Source organism: Polyodon spathula, chromosome 10, assembly GCF_017654505.1.
Source record: "Polyodon spathula isolate WHYD16114869_AA chromosome 10, ASM1765450v1, whole genome shotgun sequence".
NCBI classification, from domain to species: domain Eukaryota; kingdom Metazoa; phylum Chordata; class Actinopteri; order Acipenseriformes; family Polyodontidae; genus Polyodon; species Polyodon spathula.
In genome coordinates, this window is record NC_054543.1 from 32,247,323 (window position 1) to 32,262,939 (window position 15,617).

At 38.2% G+C, this 15,617-nt stretch overlaps 1 protein-coding gene across 1 annotated transcript in view; it reads right to left on the reverse strand.

Moving 5' to 3' along the window:
* Nucleotides 1–15,617, reverse strand: part of LOC121322122 (ras-associated and pleckstrin homology domains-containing protein 1-like) — a 105,035-nt gene that overhangs the window by 48,708 nt on the left and 40,710 nt on the right. The window contains 1 exon segment of the mRNA XM_041261661.1: nucleotides 908–1,027. Coding sequence (XP_041117595.1) covers nucleotides 908–1,027 — 120 coding nt within the window.

Genomic DNA, 15,617 nt, shown 5'->3' on the forward strand with positions numbered 1-15,617 from the left:
AGGTATTGTTAAGTTACATCAATTTATATGATTGATTAACCTAATAAGTCTGCCCTTAAATAAAAATAAATCTTGCACAACACCGGAGTTTGCTCTCCAGTTTATTATAGAATTGCCTGAAGTTGTGCGGGGCTTCTGTATGTTTTTAAATGAGAAACAGCTTGGTTTTATTATAGAAATAAATGAAAAACTTTAGAAGTGCATATATCTATATTTTCTTTATTGTTCATATGATAAACTTTAGCAAATTAGCAATGTGGCTCTGAGGCCACCAAAAACAATTGTTTGAGAACCACTGACCTAAAGAACCACAATTATGCTTTTTATTTTAAACACATTTTGCGGTAAAGAATGACTCACTGTCAATAGCTCCAGGCAGCTAGAGACACAGACAAAACAACAAACATCGAGAAGACAAAAAAACCCATTAAACTTGAATGCTTGCTGCCCAGTATTTTTTGAAAACAAAAGATGGTGCGAGCGAGTGTCAACATTTCTAGTTTTAATAAAATTAAAATGAATAGCAAGATGTTTTAATAGCATTACAGTGGGATTTGTATAATTTATTCATTTGAAAGACGTCATTTGAATATTGTCTGAAATATTTTTACTATTAAAACGGCGATCAGACATTGTTCATTGTAAATGGCTGTTTCTGATTAGTTGACTGGTGCAAGTGTAGTGCTGAAACGTTCTGTTAATGTATCTAAAGTATGACTGGAGAGTCAAATTTTCATGACCATTTAAACAACCCCCCACCGATATGGACATCATGGCGCCCTGTGGCCCCCCCAAGGTTTGGACATTACCTTATCTCGTCCGTCAGAGAATGTAATTGAATATCACTGGTTTAGGGCAGTGCAGGTGCAGTCCTCATAGCACAGTGGAAATCCTATTAGTAACTGACCTGTGTCAGCTTGTCAAGCTCCCCCAGCCAGGCTCCAAACATCTTATCGAGGTCCTGGTCCTCTTTGTCACTGTCCTCCTCCGCTGCATGGTCAACCTCCTCATCTGAGACCTGCTCCATCTGAAACAAACCAGAAATATTCCATTAACATAACTGCCATAAATGCAGGGGTTTCTTTTCACAAGTCACAAACATGCCTCACTTTCCCACATTAATAAGTGGAAAATCACACTTAGTTGTGCCACTGTTTAGACAGAGATTGTGGTGTTCCTGCATTCCACTGTTGTAGTCACATTTGGTCAGACAAGTCGGGCACCTACTGTACTAGCATTCCCCATTCAAAACCCCAGTTAGGGCTTGCGTGCTCCGTGTCCAGCTCTCAAATATGCCAGGAAGTAGCGTACAGTACTATTGCAGCTGTAAATGGCCTCCCCTCTGCTTTCCGAAGCTGTGCAGCTACTGTAGGTTCCACACAAAGACTTATTCCAGCAATGTGTACACAGTGTGTCACACAGAAGCAATTTACTGAAGCCTCAGTCCTATTAAAAAAGTGTATGAATAGTAAACACAACCACAGAGTCACTGCCCAGGATCGTCCTTAAGTTCTTAAACAGCTTTGCACCAGATAACACCTGATAATTGCCGTTTACTGGCACTCCCTCTGAAAATTACCGGGGGCACTTGCACTAGTATGATATGCCCACCAAATAATTAAAAAGAAATAATACAAATAGCATTAGTGTATTCCCAAAGCCAGAAAGAATTTGGGCATTTTAGGGACAGTTCCGGGACAGCTTTATCTAATTTAAAATTTTGGTTTAATATAAGTCTTCTGTCAAATACGGGTTTAAAAGTAATCTAATTTAAAAGGATGACTAAATTATTATTAAATATTGACGGTGTACAGTAACTGTACCCAAGGAAATTCACCCCTCTCTGGAGCCAAGTTAAAAAGGATTAGGCAGATTTATAAAGCCTAAGTGTCTGTGCTCAACTAGTTCTGGCAGGAGTTGGTGAATGTTTTCACAATTAGACAAGTTTACAGTCATGGTCATCTGCCTATCTGGACAGTGGTTCTGTGGCTGTGTAACTGCTATCAAGACAAGCGCCAGGGGGCTTCAGTCTTACTCCGATACCAGCAAAACTACCTCCCAAGAGAGACTGAAAGATTGACAACTCAGACGTCCTGCCGGTAAACATAAAAAGATCTCTTCAGATCCATGCCTGTGTAATACTAACTTGTGTAATGGGTACAGACATACATAGTCTTATCTCAAACTGCTAAACCAGCCTTGGAATAAGAAACCACAGCCCTTGTATTGATTGATCTGTTGCATAAACGCACATTTATAGAGTACATGTATGAGAATTAGCTTTTTGCTCAGTGCTTGAGAGTAAGAGACATCTTAAAACATTTGTAGAATTGGTACTGCAGCTTGGAGTTTACTACAAGTTAGTTACAGAATATCAGTATTTTAGCTAGTTCCACACAGCCACTTGGATTAGAAGGCACTTCTCATGCAGGCCTGAGCATACTGAATAACAGCTAGAGGAGTAATGTCTTAGAGTCCATCTGGTCACTCTTCTGAAGGCTTGCCAACTGATTGGGAGGGAGCCAGCATTAGTGGAGTCAGCACAGGGGATTGGGAAAATATTCTCTATAGGATAGAGGTCATAATGAATGCTCCAAAAAACAGCACTCTCTCAACAAACAGATACACAGCACTGAAGGGAGTTGTGGAAGCAGACTGATGCTTGCGTGCACGCTTTCATAGGCTGCATGTACAAAGAAAAATACGGTGCAGGTCAGAAAGTTCTTAACAATTTTGACCTAGAATTATGTTTTTGTTTCATCCATCAGAAGCAAAACTATTGCTATTACAACAGGAGATGCCAAAATAAAATCCAACCCCTTCACCTACAGTACTGCATTAGGCCAAAAAACTGACTTGTGTTAAAAGTGCACTCAGGAGGGCCACTGTTTCTCAGATTCTGAAGCAAACAGGCTGTTGTAAATTAACATTTCAGTTGACCAGCTAGCATTTTGTTTTTACCACCACACACCAAGTCAAACAAAAACCCAGAAGAAAAGGCAGGCCAATCTCATATCAAAATGTAGATCCATTTTGGTTTATAAATAGCACTGCTGGTCAGTAATTAGTGTAAGGGTCCTATCTCTTATTAAATCATCTGCAAAGGAGCCAGCTCCAAATACTGAGCGATTAATAGAAAATAAAGAACACTTATGAAGTTGCCTCCTAGGATGCTTATCGGACCCATTAACTGAACTGTCTACAGTCAGATAAAACGTGCCCTTTAGGAGCTTAAAATACATGCTGACTGACCTCAAGAACTTTGAAACTCTGCTGTAATTGAATTACAGAGTAGATAAGGACATTGTTATACAGTGAAATCATTGTGACAATATGACTTTCCATAAACTGCCAAAAGCATCACTTCAGCAGCCTTGATCTTTAAATACTCTGCAACACTATGACAGCCCTTATTTCTGACAATGTTGTACCTGTAATTTTTATATGTATTAATGTTAACAGAAGTGCCATACCTTGAATATTTAGCCTTTGTTACTGAATAAGTGCTGACAGAAACATGTTACAGAAGGTATGAACATGACAGCAGTACAAAACAAGCCAGGTTTGACAGAGGGCGGTGCAAGCCATCGGGAGTCATTTCAAAAATCACACTGGACAGTTCCATCAATGCGTTCCATAAGTTTACCAACTAAAGCATCACCATTTTCTGTCAGATATTTACGATCAAGACTGTCGACGTTAGGCAGTGTTTTAACTGATGGACAGACAGTACTGTTGTATGATGTCATCACTTCATACCTCTCTGCAATAAACAGTGGCTGTCCAGCAAAGCACAGAGCTCTGACAAACTTATTAACAGTCATTGTGTGCTTTTGTTTATTAAAGCGTGTGTAAAAGCCACATAAATGGATTGCTTGTCTCTCAGTTCACTTTGTTTTAGTTTAATGTGTCACTTATTTTTCAGCTTGTTCTTTTATTGTCAGCTCAAACATGTACCTCAATGCAGCAGTATTTGCAACGCTATGCACCCTCTGCCTCATATGACCCACTTCTGTTATTTTTGCTTTTTGTTTACTTCAAAACATTTGTTTTCTTTTGAATATTCATAAAGAGCTCTGTTTTCTCCCCATTCCGCAAAATATATTTTTGTGTAAGTATTTCGATTTAGTTTTTGATCAAGCTAGAAGTTACTACGCCCCGCACCTGCCACAATAATCAGACTATCAGGCGATCAGGTGATGATGTGTTTGTGAAGTGACAGAGCACCACAGTTGAACGTTATTTGATCCTCTGACGTCTAAACATCTGCTGTATCCTAGGATACAGTGTAGAGCTGCTTATTACAATGTCGAAATCAAAATAAAACAGCATTTTAATCAAAATATTGTGAACTTCCTAGAAAATAGTAACAGGTAAACATTGAAATCGGGTATAAAAATCAGTAAAAACTGACGTCCAGTCAAAAAAAATCCTTTAATTTTTTGGTAAAATTCAGAATAAACCGTGTACATATATATATATATATATATATATATATATATATATATATATTATATATATATATATATATATATATATATATAGTAGGCTGTAGTATATTCTGCAAGCAGGACAATAAATATATTAGCATTTAAACTCTAATGTAAAATACAGCAGCTGACAAGAAGTGCCTGTATGGGTTACTATCACAAACCCCCATGGCCTTGCAATAAAACTGAATTAGACACTGCACAGAGAGATATTAACATAACCTTCCAATTTACAGAATCCCATTGACAAAATGTCTACTATCTGTTTGTGGCCCACAGAGGGAAAGTGGGCTATTTGCAGCACTGATAAAGACCAAGGCACGTGACAGCAGAAGGTTAAGCACTGATATACCCAGGGCATCCGTAAAAGACTTGTAATTTAGTTTTTCTGAACAATGTATATCCCTTGTTAATCCCTACCCTCCACTGGAGCGCAGCTGGAGAACAAAAAGTGCTAGAGCGACTACACCTCGAAACTAAATGTCACGTACTGGGGCTACAGTCACTGAAAGAAAAAATGAATAAATAAAATAAATAAATTAATTATTCAGGTTATTATTCAATTATTTTACAAAATAAAATGCGAGACACAAGCAACATAGTTTTTTTTTTTTTTTTTTTTTTTTTTTGGCTAGGTACTTCATGCTGCAGTTATGTTGCTGTATCTATCTATGCCCATGGCAATTCTAGTTTACTGTAGCTTTTCATTTATTGGTTCAGCTGGAAATTCTGGTTCAAGTTATAGTAGTTTGACTACAACGTTGTTTTGTTAAGTAAACTGTATGCACTACCCAATATCTGGCTATAATCTAATTTTTCTTCATTCTTAAAAGTATTTCCAAGGACTATGCAAAAGCACAGAAATACATTTAAAACTAAGACACACTAACTATATATCTCAGTGAAAGTCCTTTTCTGGCAAGGTAAAACCCTGATTTTAATAGTTTTAAAGCACATTCTAACATATTTTTAAGCAGTACTTAAGTAATGCGGTTTGCTTTTAGAAACTCAAAATCTTTGAAATGCATTTCCTTCAACTACAGCGAGTTCAATACATCCAGAGTTCAACTCAATCTGAATGGTGGGGACTCCAATTACTATCGCCATTTAAATATCAAAATCACTGCGGGTCTAAATCTGCCCTTGGATTGCATTTAAAAAGACAAAAATACACTGAAGAGATTCACAAATAATTCACACATCAATGGTATTTAGAACTAGTGGATGATTAAATTCAATATATAAATACACCCGCCCCCCCAACTCTCATTAAAGCAGTATATTAGTGACACAAATAACTCTACATCATATGAAGGAACGGTCTTCCTAAAATGTCCCAGTCCCCTTCCTTCACATAAATGCATCTACAAGAATAGTAATGCATTAAACCTTCAAGGATAAAAGGCAAGAGAGAATATTTACATTACACTATCCTGTCAGGGGTGTGGTTTAAGTTGAATCATCATGAAATTATATATAAAAGGGAATTAGCCATACATAAAAGCTTGTAGTAGCTGACCCATGAACGCACAGTACTGTGCTAGAATACCATCAATGTACATGCCTCTGTAGACCACCTACCAATTGAAAGGATTCTCTCAGCTAAAAACTCACAGGGATGGCACTCAAACCCTGTGTCCACTTGAACATGCAATGTATTTTGATCCCCTTCTGTGCAAAAGGACCAAGGGTCCTCTCTAAAAAGAACCGCAGTTTCTCTTTGTGCTCAGATTGACGAATTATAAGGAAAGATGGAAGGGACTGCGAGTGTGCTGTGTGCCAGGAAACCACTCTGTCAGACGGAGCTCAGTTTAGATACTGGACTGCAGCCACCATTCCCCTGCGTGCTGGGTATGCCACCGCGGCACCAGAGCCACTAAGTAACTCACCCACCCGCATGCATCTTGGATATTTCACAGACAAAAAAGAAGGAATTCCCTCCAGCAGTCCTGCTTAACCACAGGCAGATGGCACATTGGCAAAGTTGTGCTCCGCACCAATCTGATCACTGAAACAAACCAGTTCTCCCTGCTGAGGGACCACGGCAGAGCTGCAAGAACTAGAAGAACAGTTTATCAAAAACAGTAGATGGCTTTCAATCAGCTATGCAATCCGTTTCTCATGAAATCAAGCAGCCACCAGTGTTGAAAATAAATGTTTTTGCTTTCAAGTCAAAATGGTGTCCCGCTTTGTGGAAGCGTTATACTTGATCAAAACGCATACACATTAGCACTGAATATTTAGCACACAATAAAATTAGTACAGAATAGAAGCAGACTTTTTAATTGGTAACCAAATTCAATGTGAAAGGCAAAATTGCAACAGTTTTTTCTCATGCTACCTGCAGGACCTCACAGATGACGTACATCTAACAGAAAACAAGGAGAACAATCTATCTCTCTTTGCTATAAGGCACGGAAATGCTGCCTTTCTAAAGTACTAAAAGAAAATAACATCCATTGACACACTCCTATTCAAGATTAGTTTATACTGGAGCCTCAAACTGTACAAAGAAGAACACTGTATAAGTACAATAAGTAGTCCTACTGTTCCTTACACAGCAATGCTTGCTTTGCAGGTGGTTTTTTCCTAAACAGTACAGACTTAAACAAACAAACAAACAAACAAACAAACAAACAAACAACAAACAAAATGTCCTGGTGCTCTATCCTGTTTATCTAGGCTATAGGTCTGTTATGACAGGTTGTCTGTTAACACTGTACACACACAACCCTGATGGGAGCAATATAGTTTTATTAGAATCCTCAATGCTGGAGTGGACTCTCTAAATGTCACGTCAGAAACAAAGATGTAGTTCTCGTCAACTCAACACGAACAAAATCACCAGCTCAAGCCCATAGGAAACATAACCTCCTTTGACGAGCCGTCTCATGTTCAGGCATCTCACTGTATTTATCGCCATCTCTCCTCTCTCTGTTTTAAATCAGGCTGCTGTCACGACTCTGCTGCTTTTAGTACAGGATTGATTATTTTACTTTTTCATTAGTGTGGCTCCACAAAACATCTCTGGCAAAGGTACCACTCCTTTAAAACTCAACCTGCCAAAGTATTACTCATATCTGAACATACACCCATTTTACTTTACTGACTCCCCTCCCTCATGAATGATGTAATAAAAGGGTCTCTGTGTACAGTGTGTGTGTGTGGTGGTGGTGGTGGTGGGGTCTAGCTGCAGTACAACCAGCAAGAAAGTCATACAGTAAATGCAGTTTAAAGCCATATAAACCCAATTACCAGGCACTCCTAATATCGTAAAATGCTATTGAACTGCGCAATCAAGATGGATGCATGTGTCCAGTCCAGCTCTATAATATAATTTCAGAGGAAAGTGGGATTTTATTTGGGGGGGGATATTCAACAGCCACACTCCTTTACTGGAACTCCCTCCAAAGAGAAACAGGGGGCTGAGAATATACCCTCATTTAAACCATTTTTATTAACCAAATCTTTATGCCAGTTTGCTTTATGCCAGCAGATTATTATTATTTTTTTTTTCTTACTTTGGTTTCCTACCTGCAAAAAGTTCCTTGGTGCACTTCACCACTCCTTACCTAGCATTCTAAACGGCTGCAACAAGGATACCCCAAATTTAAAGAAGCCAGTGTCAAGGTCTAGACAAAGAAGGTTGAAGGAGGGTTCTGTGATTGCAAGTCAAACACAGAGTAAAGCAGGACATCAGATAGCTAATTTTGTAATGTAAGCAAGTTAATCTGTTTTCAGCTCAAAGCTTAAAAAGACAGTTAATTGCTTGCTTTGTTTAGGTAAGTGGCCTTGTGAAAAGCTCCTTCCATCTCCCAACCAGATTAATTCAAAGTCATTGACAGTTCCAAAGGAAATGACAGAATACGAGGCAGAGAGAGAGAGAGAGAGAGAGAGAGAGAGAGAGAGAGAGAGAGAGAGAGAGAGAGAGAGAGAGAGAGAGAGAGAGAGAGAGAGAGAGAGAAGAACACAGCTCAACCTACTCCCTGGCGACAAGCTCAGTCAAAATGAGCACACTCCCCTCCATGCTCATAGCAGACTGTGCCCTGCTTTTTGACAGTGTGCTCATGATAGCCCAATATCAGCAAGTAGCTGGTATCTGTCCACACTCCTGTCAGCTCGAGAACAACTCAAAGATTTTTTCAATTTTTTATTTTATTTTTTGGTCCCAGCCTCCCACCATCTCTGATGGGCCTAATCATTTTCATATCCTAAAAAAGAACACTGTTAACCTTATACTGTCAATTGCTGCTTTCAGACAACAGTTAATCTTTCCATACTGCAACATGCCCCATAAATTGGTTTCACATTCCTCTTGTAACATATAGTCATAAACCAGTGTTGAAGGCATAGTATTACAGTATCTGTATATTTATTGAACAGTGTAGGGGCACCATTTTAACTAAACTACAGTTTAAAATCTTCCTCAGAAACTTTAATGCAAACAAAATAAACTGAAATCCACACAAGCAAAAGCAAGTTTTTGATTAAATGTCTGGTGGTCATTTCATCAGTTTGAGTGCACTTTACAACAAACCTGTAATTTGTATAAAGTGACAGCAAGTCTCCTGGTGACACCACAGAAGACTGACCCAGTCAAAGGTAGGATAACTGCAATTACTCTATGGGGCTTTGCCTCAAAATGTTCCCTTACTGTATGTCATATAAACAGCTATAAATCATTCACCACCACTGCTGCAGTCTGTCAGTGGTTATTGCAGCAGATCAATAAGAGATGCCCCAGACTGCGCATCAGCTCGGCCTAGTCTGCAGGTTGCAGCCTGTGTGGACTTGCTGCATTCAAAAGGCCTGCTGACTATTGCATGGTTTACTCGGTCCAAAACAGCACACAAGACAGCTCTTGTTCTGGCTCCAAACTCTCTTGGCTAATATTTATTCTTAGAAAAACAACAAAAAACAGGACACACACCAACCTTCAGTGTAATCAACGCAATGTGTTTTATTTTTATTTTTTATATAAAAAGACCAATGAGGAGTAATGAGCACTGTGCTGTTATTATGTTTATGGGATTACAGAGCCTATGATTTAGACAGCCCTTGACAGGGTGTGTGTCTACTGGAGTTAGTTTTGGCAAAAATAGTTCATGTTTCAAGATATAAAAGGGCTTAGAGCATTACAGAGAGAATTAGCACTTTCAAAATAGAAGTACATTTTTCAGTCTTGTATTTTTTTTTTTATTCAACTACATCCCTGACTAGGAAATTGTGACACACAGTAAGCAGTGCTTTGCAAGTTTTTTTTGTACCCTCTACCATGTTTATACAGGACCCCCAACTCCATAATGTAGTGATAGTAATGTTCACCTATGTATAGGTTAACCATACATTACTTATACAGTAGATGCCAGTTATTAGCAACCCTGATAAAGACAACTTTTGGTTAATAACAACATTTTCCCACGAACAAATCCCGTCCCATAGACTTTAATGTTAATAGAATTCTGATATTAGCAACTTTATGCAGCTTATTGACAACTTTATTACTAGTTGCCAGTGCTACAGAGTGCACTTGCATGATTTATGCACATGCCTCATGCAGCTTTTACAACACACTGACTTTTCAACTGCTGAGTTATGACAGCATGCGAGTTCACTGATGCACTCACTTCTTGAAGCCATCCAAGCTGCTAAGCACCCACAGTTTGAAGAGCCATAGGACACTGAATCAGACGAGGAACCCAAACAGCCTTCCCTCCAAGAGAGTAACGTGCTGGACACTTTCCGCATGGCATGCCAGAATATGCTATGAAGCTGTGAGCACAATTCTGATGGATTTACAGCGGGAGGTGGTACATCATAAAAAGCCGACAACGTTCGACAATTCCTTATTTTAAAATTGCGTTCTTTAGAATTGATAAGTACAATACATATGTTGTATGTTTTCTTTACTCATTGTAAGGACATCGTTGTGTAGTACTAGTTGTATAACCCTACTCCCATTTGTTCTTTTACACACACGTGATGTAAACAGTTCTATGTTTGGGTAGTACGTGTTTCCCATGTTAATTTTTTAACACTAACATTTAAAAACACATTTCAGTGCCATATTTGTACAACTACAGTGCATATATATATATATACATATATAATCGTTGTTCAATATAAATACACTGGAAAACTGGGGCTTTTCACTTATTGGCAAGGTTTTGCTGGGAACCGAGAGGTTTTTAATATGCGGCATCATAAGTAAGTGCCACAACAAGTTAATCACTGACAGTTTCATTTTGAATACAATGCAGCAATTCTCAGCCAGTCGGCTGCATTACCACCTTGTATGCTTTTCTTTCTTTTTTTTTTTACTGCATTTGTACTTGTGATGCCAACACCCTTTACTAGTAGTTACTGCAATCCCTGTAATAATCAAAGTGTAAGGGTTTCTTATACAAAATCAACACCAGTTGTGAAGTAGGGAAATATATCCAACCAACTTGTAAACAGATTTAAACAGGAAATGTCAGGGATGTATCAAAATTCTTTATTTCCCTTTTCTGGGACTTCATGTAACAGCCTTGTAGTCCCCAAGGACTATGTTAAAAAAATTAATAAGGTGTGGTGACTTAATAACCAGCAGCCAATCACAGATAAAAACATAGAATAAGCAAAAATACAGATTCAACAGAATAAAAAAAAATATTTTCCAACTAGGGTTTGTGACGTGACCACATCACAAACAGACCTACTACACGTAATGGCTACAAGGCAATGCAACTCCAGTCTTCTTCTTCAAGTATATGGCTGTAGTATTTGTATACATCTTACACATATGAATATGTACCTTATACAGTGCCTACAGAAAGTCTACATCCCCTTGAACTTTTTCACATTTTGTTGTGTCAGCGCCTCAGAGTTTCATGCATTTAAATGACGATTTTTTTCCACTTATATACACCATACTCCACACTTCAATAAAAACCAAAGTTTTTATTGAGAAATTTTATATATTAAAAATACAAAACAAAGATAATTGGATAAGTCTCCACCCCCCTGAGTTAATATTTATTACAGCTATGAGTCTGTTGGGATAGGTCTCTACCATGCACACCTAGATTTGGCAAAATTTGACCATTCTTCTTTACAAAACTGTTCAAGCTCTGTTCCTTGGGGAACGTTGGACAGCAATCTTCAAGTCATGCCACAAATTTCCGATTGGATTTAGGTCGGGGCTCTGACTGGGCCACTCAAGAACATTTACTTTTTGTTCTTTAGCCGATTGGCTGTGCTTTGGGTCGTTGTCATGCTGAAAGGTGAACTTCCGTCCCAGTTTCAGCTTACTTGCAGAGGGCAGCAAGTTTTCCTTAAGGATTTCTCTGTACTTTGCAGTTGGGTTTGCGCCAAACATAACGCTTTGCATTTAGGCCAAAAAGTTCAATTTTATTTTTGTCCGACCACAAAACTTTTTGCCACATGGCTACGAATCTCCTGAGTGTTTATTTGCATACTTCAAAACGGGATTCAAGGTTGGCTTTCTTGAGTAATGGCTTCCTTCTTGCCACCCTACCATACAGGCCAGATTTGTGGAGTGCTTTGGATATTGCTGTCACATACACACTTTGACCAGTCTTGGCCATAAAAGCCTGTAGCTCTTGCAAAGTTGCCATTGGCCTCTTGGTAGCCTCTTTGATCAGTCTCCTCCTTGCTCGGTCATCCAGTTTGGAGGGATGGTCTGATCTAGGCAGGGTCTTGGTGGTGCCATACACCTTCCACTTCTTAATAATCATCTTGACCGTGCTCCAAGGGATATTCAACGCCTTTGATATTTTTTTTATACCCATCCCCTGATCTGTGCCTTTCAACAACTTTGTCCCAGAATTCTTTTGAAAGTGCCTTGGTGCTCATGGTTGAGTCTTGCAGAGGGAGTCTACAGGAACATGTAAATTTATCCTGACATCATGTGAATCACTACAATTTAACACGGGTGGAGGCCACGCTACTTGGTGTGTGATTTTGAAGGCGACTGGTTACACCCGAGCTAATTTAGAATTGCTATTACAAGGAGGGTGGACACTTATCCAACCAAGCTATTTAAGTTTTTATTTTTAATCAATTTTCTATAAATTTCTAGAATATTTTTTATCACTTGGAAGTTGTATGGAAGGATGTGTAGATAAATGAAAAAATATATGTTTTAATTGATTTTAATTCCAGGCTATAAGGCAACAAAAGGTGAACATTTTAAAATGGGGTGTATATATTATATATATATATATATATATATATATATATATATATATATATATATATATATATATATATATATATATATATAGGGCTGCTCCGATTAATTTTTTAAAAAGAGGAGATCTCTCCATTGTTGGAAAGGGCATTAATAGGAATAAAACAGCAAACAAATTCAGAATTGGCAAGAGTGCTGCTGTGACAGATAGAAAAAACAAGTCTGCATCGAGATAAAAACAAAGTTTGCATGGGACAGGTGCTGACATTCTTTGGAAGTAAACAACGAAATGCTCCAACGCATTATGCAAGTACTAGTACAGTTGTGTGCAATTTAACTTCTGTGTTCTACTTTTCAGTTTTAGTCTTAATTTATTTGAGCAAATGAAAGCAACCTCTAGATTTTGTTTGTTTTGTTTGTTTTACTGCAATCCCACAATGCACTTGTAAATTACCCGACAATAATGCAAATCTGTAGTGCACTAATATGCCTACTGAGGATCTTTCAAACAATGGGTTTATATTTAAACAGAGATTGTTTCAATGCTGAAACAGGAGTTACTAGGAATAAAATGGCACAAGATTTAAGAACTGCAATGCGCCGCTGTGATAGATTAAAAAAAAAAAAAAAAAAAAAAAAGTCTGCATCAGAGATACTATACAGTGAGTACTGTACACATTTATATACTGTATATAAACAAAGTTTGCATTGGATGCCAACAGTTTCTTTGGATACAAACAAAGAAATGCTCCATGACCGCGACTGGAATTATGCGTTCCGAGCCATAGGCTAACTTTTGCTATTTCATCAGGTAACATTCCGCTGAGGAAAACAGTCTCTAACATAATTGGAATAGAAAAACGACACACACGTAGAGAAAATGTTATTAGTAAAAGTATTATTATTGCTAACATTTATTTATTGGGGTCTTACTGTGTAGTATTGAGTCGGACTCTAAACTTCTCATTGGAGGCGGGGCATCATTCAAGCAGGCAGGGAGTGGATTGGCTGGTGCGGAAAGAACTGAAACAGGGTTGGGAGTTTGACTGGCTGGATTTGAGGGAGGGTGTTGTTAGGATCCAGACGATAACAGAACTGTGGACCAAATCGTGTCTCCCCTGTTGATTTGCTGCATATATATTTTGTTTAGGGTGGTAAATAAAATTGCTGAATATATAGCGTGTATTGAATATATCTGTGTTATCACCCACAGGCGTGATCATAAAATTAATGAAATTGTCAAGCTAGAGGGCCTTTGACAGCATTTAAATGTCAGCTTCTGATGGCTCTACATTATGTGTCATAACTCTGCACTTAGCTATTACAGCATTTCAAACACAGAACAGAGACCCCATCAATAACACAGGCCACAAGCTGTAAGCTTCTGGGTGTTGTGCATTAGCCATTGATTCCCAGAGGGCTGGACTGTGGTTCAGTGTGACTATGCAGTTTCTGTGCTCCATGGGCTGGAACTCACCAGGCCCACAATGTGCTGAAAGATTCATGCCTAGAAAATCACAGCAGCGATCACTGGCCATTTTAAACTGCTTTGTTTCTGCTTACGGTCTGGCCCTGGTCCAACCACAGGGTGGAAGCATGATTTTTCTTCGGGACAGCACTTTCCTGAAAACAGTTTGACCCTGCCAAGATCAGTGCTTAGCTTGTAGAGTGGGTGAATCCATTTGTCTTCATGTATATTTTATAGAACAGACAGTGAGATGGCTGATTTATTTTAAAAGTATTTGGTTAGCATAAGCCGGTTGATCCCGTTTACAAATGTGCTTTTATGCAATGGCAGCAGCATAACACATTCTTTTCATACAATCAGTTGAACGGGTTTGTGTCAGTTTAAGAAGCTCTTTAAGACTTTTTAAAGACTTGTCAAACGCGTCAGGTCACATGTGTTGCCCATTTATGCAGAGCTTGTCAAATATATATATATATATATATATATATATATATATATATATATATAAATATATATATATATATATATATATATATATATATTTTTTTTTTGGAAAGAGTAAAGCAGCCATTGAATCACAAAAGGACACTCAGTACTGCATCTCCAGCCAAGCCCCACCCCTTGTTCGCTATATTCTTCACATACCTCTTTATAGACGTGCATGCTAATAAATCCTCTCCTGATCACTAATTTTATCACAAACTCCTCAATAATGTGATCCAAGTCATTATTTTATTACCAGAACATCTCCAAAAGCTCTGTAAAGATGTCCAAGACATTCTTTACGCGCTGGATGCATCTATCAGATACGCCCTTTTTTTTCGGCTTTATTTGGCTCCTATCGGTCTCACTCTGCCATTGAAAGGTTTTCTCAGCTTTTACCAGAAAAAAAAACTACCAGAGACCTGTGCTTTATGTGTTTTTGATGATGTCGGACAGGGTCCGACATCGGACTGAAAAGGGAAAATTGTAATGTCGAACCTAGTCCGACATAGGACCGCAAAGGGTTAAGGAGCCTAGACTAACATAAAATAAAGTTTAGTTTTCTTAAAATAAAATACCTGACTGAATAGTAGCAAAGACATTTTTAAAAAGCCAAACATTTAACTGGCATACTGGTTGACATGGAGGTCATTTAAATTTGACACAAACTGTGGCATCAACGTTAACCTTGAATCTTTGAGTCGATCAGAGGGTTTATTAACATTTTAATTAATCTCTATCTACAACATAATATCTTAAAAGGACAGCACAGTGTTTGAGTAGTCAGCACAACACAGGTGTTTATTATGTAAATACAAAAGTCCCATGAAAGACACTTCTGCTGAAGTAAGGCCATTATCAAAAGGTCCTTTTCGATATAAATCAATTATAGCTTTCCTTGAAAACTTCCTAATGTAACATTTGACTTCCTTTCATCAAGGCATGATTTGTTTAACCACCTGCTTGATTCTATTGGGGTAAA